The sequence below is a fragment of the Gekko japonicus genome, unplaced genomic scaffold, assembly GCF_001447785.1.
Source record: "Gekko japonicus isolate JY-2015 unplaced genomic scaffold, Gekko_japonicus_V1.1 scaffold1906, whole genome shotgun sequence".
Lineage (NCBI taxonomy): Eukaryota > Metazoa > Chordata > Lepidosauria > Squamata > Gekkonidae > Gekko > Gekko japonicus.
In genome coordinates this window covers 93138-108861 of record NW_015171561.1, presented here as the reverse complement: position 1 = coordinate 108861, position 15724 = coordinate 93138, and the positions used below count along the sequence as shown (strand labels likewise).

Sequence of the window (15724 nt, the reverse complement as noted above, 5' to 3'; positions counted from 1 at the left end):
ATTAATTCCCCCAGAGGTGTGGAACAAATCTGGAAAGAGAAGATGGCTATGAAGGGGTAGTATCTGAAGAAGGAGCCACAAACCAGCCCCTAAAGTTCAGACTCAACATTTTTCATTCTAGCTTTCATAGAAATTATGAACAAATATGATGTTTGGAAACCTTTGTTATCTAAAGAAGTGAGCATTTGGAAAGCTCACCTGAAAGGCTGAGAATGTAAATTATGCCAACCTCCTGCAAATGTCTAGGACAAAGAGAGAGAGAAGTCTCCTTCTTTCTCGCTCTTGAGTTGGATAATATTGGGTAAGAGTTGGAGAAGAGGCCAGTTGAATATGTTCAGTCAAATACTGCATCCTGGGGCCAGGAGATGCATGCAGCAAGCCATGCCCTTTCCATGAACCCAAGACAACCAACGTTCCTGAGGTCATTTCAGGAGCTTGGATTGGGTTCAGAGGAAGGATGAAGCAGGGCACTCTTTGGCTAAGGCAATGGAACCTTACAATTCTTAGTTTAGAGGTAAAGATCAGATGTGTATGCTCAGTCTCACTCCAGAATTTATTCTGATGTCTCAGGGGAACAGTTGTTGTTGTTCAGTTGCACATCACACCAGGCCCTCCTGTCTTCCGTTGTCCTCCGGAGTTTGCTTAATTTCATGTTCGTTGCATTGATAACACTGTCTAACCATCTCATCCTTTGCCGCCCACTTCTTCTTTGACCTTCAATCTTTCCCAGCATCAGGGTCTTCTCCAGTGAGTTCTCCCTTCTCATTTGGTGGCCAAAGTATTTGAACTTCAGTTTCTGGTCTTCAAGGGAACAGTCAGGGTTGATTTCATTTAGGACTGACTGATTTGATCTCCTTGCAGTCCAAGGGACTCTCAGTAGTCTTCTCCAGCACCATAATTTCAAAGCATCTATTCTTCAGCGCTTGGCCTTCCTTATGGTCCAACTCTCTCACCCATACATTACTGCTAGGAATACCATCGTTTTGGCTATGTGGACTTTTGTTGGCAGGGTGATGTCTCTACTTTTTATTATGCTGTCTAGGTTTGCCATAGCTTTCCTCCCAAGGAGCAGACATCTTTTAATTTCATGGCTGCAGTGATCTTGGATCCCAGGAACATGGATTCTGTCACTGCTTCTATGACTTCTCTTGCAGTACTCCAGCCAATTCATAGGTATCACACAAGTACTATTTGTGATGTCTTGGACTTGTTCACCTCCACCAGGAGTGCTTGGGACAGGATCCTGTTTGAATCTCCCTGGTTTTTGATCATAGGCCATTTTACAACTTGTAAACTCTTCAGTTTGCAGTCTCAGTCATCTCTATAGGAACAGATTGAGTTCACAAATAGGATAACAATAGTGTTAACTATAACCAGTATTAGAGGCTGATTCCCTTGCACTGTGAGATTTCTTCCTCTGTTGGAGAAAGAAGTCATACTTAGCTAACAAGATCCAACCCCCACGTTTTTAATGTACTATCCATATGCATTTACAAAAAGTACATATTTTCTGTTTTGTAATTCTGATGGTTTTGCATTATTTCCAGCACATCAGTAATAGAAAGGTGTGAGATGGAATGTGTGGGGTGGAGGTGGGGACTAGGATTAGTCTAGGAGTTCCATTTCCCTGGAAAACTGCACAAAGGAATGCAATATAGTCTCCAACTGCTAGACAATCTACAAGTGAGACTCAGTTGAAGCAACCATGCAACCTTGATTTTGCTTCCAGGTATGAATACCAATGAAACCTTGAATTTGCTTTGGAGCTCAAATGTCATACTAGCCCTCTATGTGCTTCACCTTTCTCTTTTCTTTTCATTGCAATAAAATACTGTCAAATTCTAAACACTGTGCTATGAGGCTATACTTTAAACTGTATTAGATCCTTTAATTTACTGGGAAAGTTCTCAGTGGGTCATTTTCCTGGGGAGACATAAACAGTCAGGAGCCAAGCTAGGATTTTACTAAGCCACAAAACATCTTGGACTTGTCCCCACGTTAGTAAGCTTGGTCTCTTCCAAGACTTTAATGTTTCGCCCATCCTTTTGCTACAGGTTGCAGCACGGATAGTTTTGATCTATGCCACCATTCAGGGTGTGGCAACACTCTCAGGCAAGACCGTCATTTATGTATAATATAATAAAGAAACTTAATAGCCTTCTGTTCATAAATAGCTACTCATTCCAAGTTTCAGGAGCACTATTGTGAATGGATAATACTAAAAACCTCCAACTGAATCAATGACCTATTTTCATACTTGGTCAAAATATTATTTCTGCACCAGCAAGTTACAGTTGTGCAATTGTGTTCTCTCTGTGTGTGTCTCCCTTCTTCCTAGCTTACCTTTTGAGAGGCAGTTAGAGAAGATTACACTTCTATCCCACTCTAGTCTGGTTTTAAAAGACATTGGGTCACACCAAAATGTGGATGGGGAAAGCCCTGCAGTAGGGATGGACAGTGTTTATGTGTGGATGAGCATTCCAATATATATTTGGATGTGCATCCAGTTTGTAGCCCTGGAACCTGTAAGCGATATGCATGCAGAAGTAGCAGAGGTAGTAGCAAGTTAAAAATGGAAAAAAGCTAACTAAAGCCCCGGTCACACGGGAGGTTTTGCCCCGCAAGAGGGACGGATTGGGAGCGCACCAAACAGGCGCGATCACACCACAACATCTGGGAAGCGGCGCGCATCCATCCCCGATCCGTCCCTTCAGCCCGAAAACACGCATTAAAAAAAACCTAGGAAAGAGTACTACCAACCTGAAACGCCACAGCAAGCACAGCTGTGGCATCGCTGGCGTGCCCATCTTCAGCAGCATTCGAGGCTCCCAGCCAAACTGCGCATGCGCACACATGGCTCCCCCGCTCCCCCTCCCGGGGCCCCCCCCCCCCCGGCATCTGATCATGCCGGGGAGCAACTGCACGGCAGCTCAGGGGATCTGTCTTATCCCGCCGCCATGCGTCTCTTTTGGTGTGGCTCTAAAAAGCCGCACTTTGGCCGCGCCAATTTCCCCCATGTGACCGGGGCCTATGGTGTTTAAGAAAGGGAGCTAATAAAGCACAGATGCTATAATATACTTGAGGACCATAGATTTCTGATACATATACCGGTGAGGTAAGTCTAACAGCCTTAAAACATCTTCTCAGAAGAAGGAATTGTTGATTCCTAGAGTCATTGTCACCTACTTAGAGAACTCTTGTTAGGAGGTGGGGAGAAATGCTCTCTGCCTGAGAATTCACCTTGATATTCCATTAATTGGGCACCACTTTAAACATGCCCCAGAGGTTGCAATGGTAGAACAAGGCTGGCAGAAGGAAACCTACAGGAGATGAGTCATCTCTCTCTACCAAGCACAGAGTTCTCCAGCTCTTGGTTATGCAAATAGCTCTAGCCAACATAAGAATAAAAGTTTCAACATCTCACATCTTGCTGAAATGTCACACCTAATGGCAACAGAGACCGGGATAGCAAAAAGGCTAGTTTTGTCTTCCTGTCAAGGCCGGAAGACCAGAATAACCCCAGAGTGGGATGGACTCTCAAAGGGAAGATTGTAAATTCCCAGAACACAAGAAAGAATTGCCCTTATGTTCTCTTCTCCCTGTTCATTCCTCAGACAAACACAAGCCAGGAAAGACTAAAACTTAACCTAGGGACTCCATCTTATCCATGTGACAAAAGACAAATGTGAGAAGCTTCCAGCCCTGAGAACTAAAGTAATGAAGGACTTTTAAATGCTGCAAAAATTATTAGCATATATAATTAAGCATTATTTAGGATAAGTGTAGAGTTTAGGATTTAAAGAACTGTGTCCTGTCACCATTTCTTTGTATCCTTGCTCAGCATGATGCTTGAACAGACCATGTGTACTCTTTTTATTTTTGTTTATTAAACTTTCGTATATTTTGAATGCTCTAAGCCTGATTCCTAGAAACACAACAGGCCTTTTGATAGCCTGTTGTGCTATCAAAAGAACAGTAAAGGGGAGGTGCACCAGGTGAGTGCAATCACTCAAAATTGTGAAGATGTGATTGATAGTTCACATGGTGGCCAGTAGAAGTGAAGTGGGAGATGCAGCAACCAGGCAAATCCTCTTAACAGCAACACAGATACAGTGTGCTAGATATACAAATCCATCTAGCAAGAGATACTGTCAGATTAGTTGGTGGCAGCCATTATTACCCAGTGAGAACTTTGATATCCCCCTGCCTGGGAGTAAAGGAAAGCAATGGTATCACTTAGGACAGACTTGGGACCACCACTGGATTTTTCTGACATCCCATACCTGAGGGAATGAGGCTTGTGAGTCCATTCCTTCACAGCAGAGATTACTCCAGTTCCAAAAAAGTGGCAAGTGTTCCCACAAACTATTTACAATTAATGTTTTGCACGCCGCGTTTTCAGTCATAGTAATTTAAGGTGCTATGGAGTGGATTAAAGTTTTAGAAAATCTGCAGATAGTTAAAGAAGACTCATTCCCATACCTTAGTCTTCCAGTCCAGCGGTGAGCAGGAGCTGCTTGGGGTGCATTGGTCTGCTAAATGGCCATGAGCAACCAAGCCAAAAGGCCCCTACAGGAGCTGCTGAGCCCAGACCTGGCCAGAGGTAGGATTGCCAGTTCTGGGTTGGAAAATACCTGGAGACTTTGGGGGTGGATCGAGGAGAGGGTGGGATTTGGGGAGGGAATGGACCTCAGCATGGTACAATGCCATAGAGTCCACCCTTGGTGTAGGGGTTAAGTGTGCAGACTCTAATCTGGGAGAACCAGGTTTGATTCCCCACTCCTCCACTTGCACCTACTGGATGACCTTGGGCAAGCCATAGTTCTGATACCTCACAGGGTGTCTGTTGTGGGGATGGGAAGGGAAAGGAGTTTGTAAGCCACTCTGAGACTCCTTTGGGTAGTGAAGGGTGGGGTATAAATCCAATCTCTTCTTCTTCTTCTTCTTCTTCTTCTTCTCTTCAAAGCAGCCATTTTCTCCAGGGGAGCTAATCTCTTGCAGATGGAGATCAGTTGTAAAAGCGGTAGCTCTCCAGGCCCCACCTGGAGGCTTGCAAACATAGCCAGAGGTGATGACAGTGACAGCTGTATGAGCACCTGCCGTATCCTCCCACATCACTGCTACCACAACCAATGCATCACTGTCAGCATTACTTGGATTCAATTTAATTTGTTCCCTCGAGGGCAAGGTTGTGGATTACATACTAAGAATGTTCCTAATATGTTAAAAAGTCAATCCGTCCCCCTTCCCAGGCCCATTGCTGCTCCACTTTGCCAGTCTAGCCAGCAATGGAACCACCTTTGCCTGACCAGGAACAGAATTGAGGGAAGTGGGGTGCAGGGCATTTTTGTTCAAGTGATCTTCTCTGGTAGGTTTAAATTAGGCACTGACCTCCTGTGCCACAAGGGCTAGGACAGAAAAAGGAAAAAAAAACTATCAACAGGCCATGGAGGAAAATGACCTTTCCCTTTAATAGAGGCTCAGTGTGTGGAAATGGGCAGCTGAAACTTTTCACACCCTGGAGGTAAATAACATCACTTGATAAATAACATTCCATTAAGCTTCTATTAAAGAGAGGAGAGGGGATATTTTTCCCCTCTGGGCACTTGGCCATCCTAATTCAAGGAAACCAGTCTGAGAAATTGAGGCCTAATCCATTGCAGCATATAATAGGAGTTTATCCCTGTTTCTGTGGATTAGAGGCAAAAATATATTTTAAAAGAATCAATCAGTCAATCAATCATTCCCTTCCATAACTAATGTGAAAAACAAAACCATTGCTCCCTAACTAGTTTCTCTATAATCAGATTTTGCTCTTATTAATCTGGATGTTTGTTTCTTTTGCTTTTTGTTCAGGTTGATCCTAAGGTTGTGCCAAATGATTGCCTGAAATAATTTTCAGGGCAACCACTGTGCTATCAAGGGGAGCAAAATAGTTATCAAAGAACTCTTTGTTATCTTATCATCAGTGTTTACTGCAGCTGCTTCAACATGTTTTGAGAAACATCTTCACCAAACTAGTAGGCCAAACCCAACAATAGGAAATGACGTAGCACCGTCTATCACTGGAATTGATGGGAAGCTTACATGATACATACATGAAATGAAATGAATATAGTTGAACAAAAAAGAGAAATGAATGTGGTCTTTCAAATGTAAACAAATGGAGAAATGAAACCGATTTTTCCCATTCAGATACAAAGCAAGCCGTGTTAGAGGCAAAGACCATCTCTGAACGTGGATCAATGTATAGATGATGCTTCTTGACCTTCCTGTGCACTCAGGCTGGTTTCAAACATAGGTCACTTCCACTGTGGCACAGAAGCCGAAAGCTCTTCCCTGTGGTGATACACAATACCATGCAGAAGTAGTCATGCCTACAAATGTATATCCTCTGTATTTGGCAACACCAGAGAGTGTTTGTGGGCCAGAAGCTCCCAGGGAAGTACAACACTGATGCAGGAAACCTACACAAGTTTAGGAAGATGCAAGCTCCACCCTGCCCCTATATTACTGGGGAGTACTTTTCAGCATCCATCGTTTAGCTATTAATATTCTAGCTGCCGTCAAAATGTATACTATTATCTGGTTATGCTCTTTTATAGTGTCATGGTATCATGTTAAGTAAATATATTTCTGGGGTTACCAGTAGGTTAACTTGTAAAGTCTTTAGTATTATTTTATGTATTTTATTCCAAAAAGTTTGCATTTTATCACATCTCCACCAGATGTGTAAATAGGAGCCTACATTTCTCCCACATCTCCAACAATTATTTGAAGCCCTAGGAAAACATTTAGCAATTTTTTCCGGGGTCCCGTGCCACCTATAACACATTTTATATATGTTTTCCTTATATGGCGTTGCCCTCATATACTTTAACGTTTTCCATGTTTTTACCCATTGGTTCATTTCTATTATATGTCCAGTCTCCTTCGTCCATGCTGCCATTGGTGTCTTCATAACATCTTCTTTTAACCAATCTTCTAAAAAAAAATTTGTATAATTTTTGGATCAACTTGTCACTTGATAGTTGGCAGGAAGGAGGGATTAGGGTATGAGCCATCAAACTCCAAGTACAGAGTACTTTAGGGTTTACATATTCTAATGGCTCTGGTAAAGGAAGGCAATGGTTTACCATCTCACACCATGCTGGACTGTCACAACCAAAGAGACAGGTTCAGCTGGGTAGCGGTGTTGGTCTGAAGCAGCAGAACAAAGTTTGAGACCATTTCCACAAAAGTGCAAATGCCTGCATCAGCGTTCTGAAACAATCGAACTATGCAAAACTTTCCGCAATACATTTCACCTCTCCAGGGGTGGATCTGAACTTTGTGCCCTCTTGCCCCATGGTTTCTGAATCCACTGTTTCTGTGATTCCCCCCTCCAGATCTAAAATTGCTGTTTTCCAGTGATGAACTCCCGTATTTTAATGTGTTTTTCTGCTGCACCACCATTTTGGGTTGTCAGTGTTGCATTTCACCTCCCCCTACCACCCTGCACCCCCCAAATTTCCCAGAGACATTCGCCAGTATTTTACGTCAATTTTTTAAAAACATAATATTGATCACATTATAATGCTATGACAAATGGGCAGTACGGACATGACTGCTAGTACTCAAAGTGAGTGTTCCCCATGATCAGTGCTGCATACAGATAATCCTTACCTATATGGAAACAACAGGCTGTGGTAGACACGTGGGTCTAAAGCAAAACTCCTAAATAAAGTTACAGTACCTTTTTTAAGAAGTACATATTTATAAAGCCAAGCAGAAGTGGGGAGAGACACTTCAGTTTTCATGCCTTGTTTACACAGGAAAGTAATAAACTTCATGCATTGAAGCCTCCTTAGCACAGTAGGCAGCATGTCAGCTTCATTACCAAAATGTCCTTTGCTTTAAATGGGCATTATAAAAAAAAATCAACAACTGAACAACCCCTTTTTTCTGAAGAAGTGAGCAGTGACTCATGAAAGCCCGTGCCCCTGCCCACAAATGTTGTTAGTCTTTAAGGTGCTACAGAACTCTTGCTCTTCTACTGCTACAGTACAGACAAACACGGCTGCCATCTTGTTGGGGTTTTTTTCCTGAATGGTCACTTTAAGTACTCCACCAAGAATTCTCAAAGGAGACAACAAACAATACCAATCTCTGACCTTTCCAGCTTGCATGCAAGCCCCCCCTCCTTTTAAAAACATAATATTGGTTTTTAAAACATAATATTGATTGTGTTACAATGCAATTTTGAGCATTACAATACAGCAATGTGCATTTTCTTTTTTCCCCCAATGTCTTTTTTTAACAATGCGCACCCCAGCCATGCCTTCCCACAGCAGCACCTCCAAGTCAACCACCTCATAGCAGCCAAGGAGTGAGGGTGTCTGGCATGGCTTGCACAGCTGAGGCTACAGTTGGTGGGCAGCCAGCTTGAGCCTCAGTGGAGAGCAAAAGGCAGACTCCATCCTCTTGGCCACGGCACCCAGACTCTTGTGAAACGTCAACACTCTAGTTGCTCTCCTCTGCCCACCTCTCACTGGTTCCTCATTTTAAAATGTACTCTCTAGAGAGCCTTGTTTACACAGGATAGTTTATTTGGATAGCAACACTTCCTACGTTTATAAACTTCTCCCCCCCCCCGAGTTTCGTGGTGCTTTTGTTCTCCCCAGGCCTTTTTTCGTAGAAAAAGCCCAGCAGGAACTCATTAGCATAATAGGCCACACCCCCAACAGCATGACTCATTAGTATATTAGGCCATACCCCCATACCTTCCCTTGGCTTGTCTGGGCACACCGTGCCTGTGGGGACCCTGGGCAAGCCAGCTCTTGGAGGGAAAAAAGGCAGTTTAAACTGCCTTCCCTTGGCTTGCCTGGGCACTCCACAGCTGCAGGAAGCCCAAGCAAGCCCCCCCTTGAAGGGAAGGCAATTTAAACTGCCTTCCCTTGGCTTGCCCGGGTGCCCCACAGCTGCAGGAAGCTCAGGCAAGCCGGCCCTTAGACAGGCTGGGGAAGGCAGGGGGAGGCATTTAAATGCCTCCCTCATCCTTCCAGGGGGGCCCCTGGCCCGCCCGCCTTGGAGTCGTTGGGGGGGGGGGTTTCACTCTCCAGGCCTTCCCTCTGTAGCTACGCATGCAGAGGTTTTGGGTATAGTGGGCGTGGCCAACTCTGAAGCCAGCCGGAACTCCGTTCCTGTGCGTTCCTGCCCAAAAACAGCCCTGGTTCTCTCCCTCTGATAATGTTGCAATGTAATTGCGCATGCACAAAAAAAATTAAAAGGTCATGTCACTTACGTGGTGCATGATGGGAGGCGGCTTGGCCCCCTTTTGAATTAATTGCAAAACACATGGCATGGGTCTGATCCTGAGGCAAAAGCCCTACTGTGGAACCAGTGGAGCAAAGTCAAAGCATCAGATGTGAATTCCACTTACTGCTAAAATGAGGTAAGAAGGTAATGCAGAAATGGACTGAGTCCAGTGGCACATTTAAGATCAACAAAGTTTTATTCAAGGTATAAGTTTTCGTGTGCATGCGCACTTCTTCAGATACAGTGAAACAAAACTTCTTCAACCAACCATTATGTGTAGGTGGGTGGGGGGGGTTAGTTGCCAGGAAGAAACCTAGATAAATTAGAAGCAGTGCCAGACTGCGCTAAGCCTGTTGTCTGACTGCAGCCCAGCTGTGTCTTTCAACTCCCCACCTACCCCTCTTTGGTAGATGGGGGTTTAAATGGTGGGATTATTTGCTGTGTGAATTTGTTTCTCATGTTTTATCATCCATCCTCAACTTTTTGAAGTGTGTTGTGCAAATTTTAAAATAAATATACTTCCTGTCTGTATTATAGATACTCCCAATGAAAAGCAGTTGTATTGCACATTTTGGCTAGATACTGTGCAGAAAGAGCAGAGATATCACAAATATTTTCCAGGGAACTGTTTTACTTTTTTTCCTTTTGGAGAATATAAAGTAGCAAAGGAAAATATTATTTATATCATATTATTATTAATGTTTTTCCATTAATCCTGCAGTTCATATCTTGAGATGCTTATCAAAATGGAATGAGTGTTTTATGAACTTGGATGATTACCTTGGCCCTTTGTAGCCCAGAGTTAAAGAAGACTAACAAGCTTTTATTAAACTGTACCATAGCACCGACATATGTATAATAAAGTCATATATTTATTAGGTGGCATGGTTTTGCTTAGCTGTAATCTCCGACTGCTTGAAAAGAGAGAGGTCTGCTAAATTCATTATATCTTCCCACATTTAGTCTTAATTAACCAAGCTAACTTGACTTTCATTTGTTCCCAATTATATTGCCATATCCATTTATCTTGCATTCGTTCTGTTCAGTGGTAATTGATTTCAAGGCTCAATAGCCCAGCATGCTTCAGAAGTTCATTCTAAGTTCAACAGCAATCATATCAGGTCCCCATTTATTGCATTCATCAGCTATTAGCACCAGTAGCAGATTGGTGACATTCTGTCAGCTTGTTAGTTTGTTCCAGCAGTACCTCACATCCCCATTTGCTGAGATGTTTTGCTAACATTTTCAAGCAGATCTGAATCAGATTTTTGTTTTAGTATCTAACTCCCAGAATCTGGCCTTGGGATTATAAAACCACTAGGAATAAGGCTCGTTATGGAAATAAATACAACGAGCTCTAGAAAAAGGCTCTGGGCAGGTGTCTAGGTCTTGAGCACTCAGAGTCAATTTGCTGTGGTGACCTCAGCAGGGTATAATGACACAGAGTCCACTGTTTTCTCCAGGGGAACTGATCTCTGCCACCTGAAGAGCAGTAGTAATTCTGAGTGCTCTCCAGCCCTCACCTGGAGATTGGCAACAATGGTTCCCCTGGAGGAAATGGCTGGTTTGGAGGGTGAAGTCTATGGCATTGTACCTGTCTGAGGTCCCACTCCCCACACTCTCCAGGCACCACCCCTCAAATCTCCTGGAGTATCCCAACCTGGAGTTGGCAACCCTATCTCCTTCCCAGCCAACCATCAGTCTACCTTTATCTGCCCCGCTGACTTCAGCTTTCCATCTCCTCCCCCCTTCCTGCAGCCTCTACCTAGGAAGAGTACAGTCTTTCTCTGCAGTGGGGACCAAAGCAGCTCACATCAATCTCCTCTCCCCCTTTTGATCTGCTCAACAACCCTGTGAGGTAGGTTAGGCTGAAAGTCTGTGACTGATTCAAAATCACCCACTCAGCTTCTGCAGCAAGACCCTAAGTCTGGCAGACCCTGCTCTGAAGTGCTGTTACGCCACACTTGCTGTGGAACTTCAGACAACAGATCTTTTTCTCCCCCTGGAGAATATAACTGCTTTGGAGGGTGCACTCTATGGCATTCCATTCAGCTGAGGCCTCTCCCCTCCCCAAACTCTGGCTTCCATAGACTCCACCACAAAATTTCCAGGAATTTCCCAACCTTGAGCTGGCAACCTTCGTCAGGACTGGCCCCAATGAGTTCCCAACAAAGGCCAAAGTAGGCCTCGAAAGGGCCTGCTATCTTTGCCTTTTTACTGACAATACCAAGCTTGGTTGCCTAGCAACAGCCACTGCGGGGGAAGTTAGCTCCACAGCAGGAAGATAAGAGAATGGTTTGAGGGCCAGTAGCTTTCTTTAGTAGTCAGCCAGAGGAGCCAAGCAGGAGAAGCATCTTTGTCAAGAGAGACAGCCATTTTGGCAGTTTATTTTGTCAGGAAAGTGACCATGCCGATGGTGGGTGGGGGAGAGGAGCGGACCCAGCATGCAGCCAATGGCACACAAGTACTCTTGAGTGGTGGCTGATGGGCCAGTGGCTGATGGAGCACACAGCACAGCTAATGGGAGAGCTAGAAAGTGCCAATACATTGCCCTTTTATAAAAAAGGGCCCCCCCCCCCCAGTCTGGAAAGGCTGTTCACTTAAAAAAATTAGGAAGGCACAAAAAAGGAAGAGTCAGATTTGGGTTAATTGTCATTTTAAAATCTTGAATCTGGTTCTTTAAAACTGTTTCTGTTAGGAAATTAATCAAGTGACATCTTCACCAGATCCAATAGTAAACACACTTCATGGTAAACATTCCTACTGAGATTATATTATGAGGTATTTAATTGTTCTCCCAAGGGACCCTCTTTTGCCGTTTCAGACAGAAAGAGTCCCTGATCCACAGACAATTAAAATTCTTGCTTGCCCAGTGGGCATAGGGAGGCATGAAGCAGCCTGTGAGTGAGATTGTCCTTTCTTTTGCAGTATCCTCAAGTGAAGGAGAGATTCTTTTTTCTTTTCTTTTTTTACAAAAATGGATCATGTGGACAGAGGAAGCTAAACTCAGCCCCTTCTCTACTCCATTTTTCTCCCAGCCCACCTGTCTTCCCATATCAGAACATAGTCAGAATATGCTTCAAACAGTGGGATGCAGAGAAGTCAGACTTGTGCATAGTGAGTTCCACATCGTTTTTATTTCTTTTTAATATAATAAAGATATCCAAGAGATCTCAGATCCTAAATCAGTGGCTCTCTCTGTCACAGAAAGGAAAGATCCAGCCTTTTGTATTTACTGATCTTTCTTGAATTTATCTCTACCCTTGCCATTCTCTACCTTTATTCCTTCCCCTCATTCCTGCAAGCCTACCTGCCTGCCAATGTGTGCAAGCAAAGCTTTTGACTCTCCCTTTCAGCAGGCAAGCCACCTATCATGGACATTGCTCAGAAGCATCTTGTTTATTACAGTTCCAACTATACATCTCAATTATATTTCAGACATATGGTTTTCTTGAAAGGTGCAGGAAGCCTTGATAGTCAAAAACACTAATGTTACCTTAGAAAATTTGTTAAAAGGCACAAAAATGTAGATAGGCTAGAGCATGAAACAGCTGAAAACAATCTAAATGAGATGGGAAAGTGAAGAAATACCACAGGAAAACATTGAAAGAGTATGGATTAGTAGTGCCTCTGTTTTTCTTCCTATCCTTTTTTATTGTTCAGTCGCACACTTGAGTCCAACTCTTCGCGATCCCACGGACCACATCACACCAGGCCCTCCTGTCTTCTACCATTCTCCAGAGTTTGCTCAATTTCATGTTTGTTTTATTGATAACACTGTCTCACCATCTCATCCGTTGCCGTCCCCTTCTTCTGTTACCTTCAATCTTTCCCAGCATCAGGGTCTTCTCCAGTGAGTGTTCCCTTCTCTTTAGGTGGCCAAAGTATTTGAGCTTCAGCTTCATTATCAGGCCTTCCAGGGAACAGTCAGGGTTTTCTTTTACGATTGACTGATTTGATCTCCTTGCAGTCCAAGGAACAAGTCTTTTCCAACACCATATCCTTATTCCTCTTTAAAATAAACCCTATTATTTTATTCCATTTTCTCTTCATCACAGTTGTATGTTTCAAATCTGACAGGGTTATAAGCAATGCTCCTTCTAAACTGTGGAGTCTTGTGAGCTACTGGCATTAAAGTTGTGAGCTAGCAATTTGGCTACTGCATAAATTAGTTTATTCTGGAGCCATCCTTCTTGAGCTAAGACAAAAATGTGTGAGCCAGAGGCTAAAAAGCTCAGCTTAGAATGAATACTGGTTCTTTTTTTTCATGCCACAACCTGTGTGGGTGTCATTTTGAGAAACTTTCAAAAGGATACCACATTGTTTTAATTTATCTGTGACAATTACAAATAAAGTGCCTGCTAAAAAATTACGCATTTTCTAATTTCCATATCCAGTTTATATGATGTGCATATACATAAATAACATCTGCATAGTAGATAGATGTAGCACAAAAGATTACGTCTTACTTTCCAGATATATGGAGGTGAAATACAGTTACCTTATATATAATTGTGAGTGTGTGTGTATGTATATATATATTGTGGGCTACTGCCTGCCACCAACCAGCTGGCCAGCAGGGGAAACCCCACCTCCATATCCCTGCATGATGTTGGTGATGTGATGACGTCAGTTCCAGAAGTGACATAATTGCACCGCTAGCATCCTCACCGACCCCTGGAATGCCCCCCAAATCCCCCCACCGAAGTGGTACTTATTTATCTACTTGCAATTTCTTGCTTTCGAACTGCTAGGTTGGCAGGAGCTGGAATGAGAGACGGGAGCTCACTCCGTCATGCGGCAACTCGGGTCTCAAACTACTGACCTTCCACAGCCTGCAGTTCAGCATCTTAACCACTTGAGCCACCGTTCAACCCTAATGTAGTTAGTCTTTTAAGATGCTTCTGCTGTCCCCCCTGGAATTGGTTTCTGAGTGTTTAGTCTCCTTCACTCCCCTACTTATGTGTTTCTGGCAAATATTTATTTTTGCTTTCATAACTGAAAATATGATAAGAGAATTTAAAGGGAAAAGTTAATAATGGGGCCAGAATTATATTAAACAAAATACTATTATGTATTTCCTTTGAAAGGTGGCCTTCAGCAAATATTGTAACTCAAGAGACATTATGGAACTCTTCTGCATTGCAACTGGTCTACCAAGGTAATTAAATTATCTTGTCTTTGAATACACTTCTATTGTTTGTTTATGCTATTGATGTTGAGATTGTCAAGTCAAGTCAAGTTGAGATTGTTATCTGTTTCCAAAAGTTTAGGGGTCAAACTAGACATGACCAGTGTTCCATCGAAGCTGAGTTAGTGTGAGCTAGGTCAGTTTTTTAGCCTCTGGCTCACACATTTTTGTCTTAGCTCAGGAAGGATGGCTCCAGAGCAAACTAATTTATGCAGCAGCCAAATCACTTACTCACAACTTTAATACCAGTAGCTCACAAAGTAGAATTTTTGCTCACAAGACTCCACAGTTTAGCGGGAGCATTGAATGTGACAGAGATTACAGATGTCCCTTTGCCTTTTAAAGACAAATTACAAACCCTTCCCATACCAACACAGTTGCTCTGATCAAAACTTGGGAGGAGCATGCTGTTATTAACCTTCAGAGGAAAAAGATGAGTATCTGTCCTTTTCCTAAAGGCTGTAACAGCATGATGTTTTGATTTGCAAAACTGTGCAGGCAAAAGGGTTTAACCCCTCTTGTCTTCTCCATGGGGTTGTAATCCATCTGAAAAAAGATGCTGGCAAGATCCGATGATGGATCTTCCTGTACCTCCTCTTTTTTTTACTTTTAGCAATTCTAAGCAAAGTTGCACTCTTCTAAGTCCATTAAAATCCCTGAGTTTAAAATAGTGTGACTCTACTTAGGGTGGCACTGTAGGTTTTCTTTCATAATAGTACATAAAGTATAAAAGTCAAAATGAAGTACTGAAATACAATGCAAGTATCTAACCTAAATGTTAAAAATAGGGCAAAATGTATTTGTTATTGACTGCAGGTGACATATGTAGCACAGTAGATTTATGTTGCACAATAACATTGGGGTAAATGATTTCTGAAAGCTTGCTAACAATTGGTAAGTCCATCTTCTGGAAGGAGAACTGAGACAGGTTCACTATCTGTTTTTCCCCATGTAGGTCTTAGGGATGCAATACATATTGACTGGTCATTTCATAGAAAAAGAGGTGCAGGAGCTCATTAGCATAACTCATTAGTATAACTTATTTGCATATGCCACACCCCCTGACATCACAGGAAGTGTGTCAGAAGGCTGGATACATACATTGTATTGGCTCATCCCTACTCTTATGTAGGAATGCTTGAACAGCTGCCAGTTTGGTTGACATCCTGTTCACCAGTTGCAAACAAGGAGCTGATTTTTCATTGATAGGTTTGTCTGTTCACAGCTGTTCAGCAG

General features: G+C 43.0%; 1 protein-coding gene across 1 annotated transcript in view; it reads left to right on the top strand.

Moving 5' to 3' along the window:
• PDE9A (phosphodiesterase 9A) overlaps positions 1-15724 on the top strand; it is a 98960-nt gene that overhangs the window by 4961 nt on the left and 78275 nt on the right. Inside the window, exon 2 of the mRNA XM_015419739.1 lies at positions 14388-14458. Within this exon, the coding sequence (XP_015275225.1) occupies positions 14388-14458 (71 nt within the window). The remainder of the gene's footprint in view (positions 1-14387; positions 14459-15724) is intronic.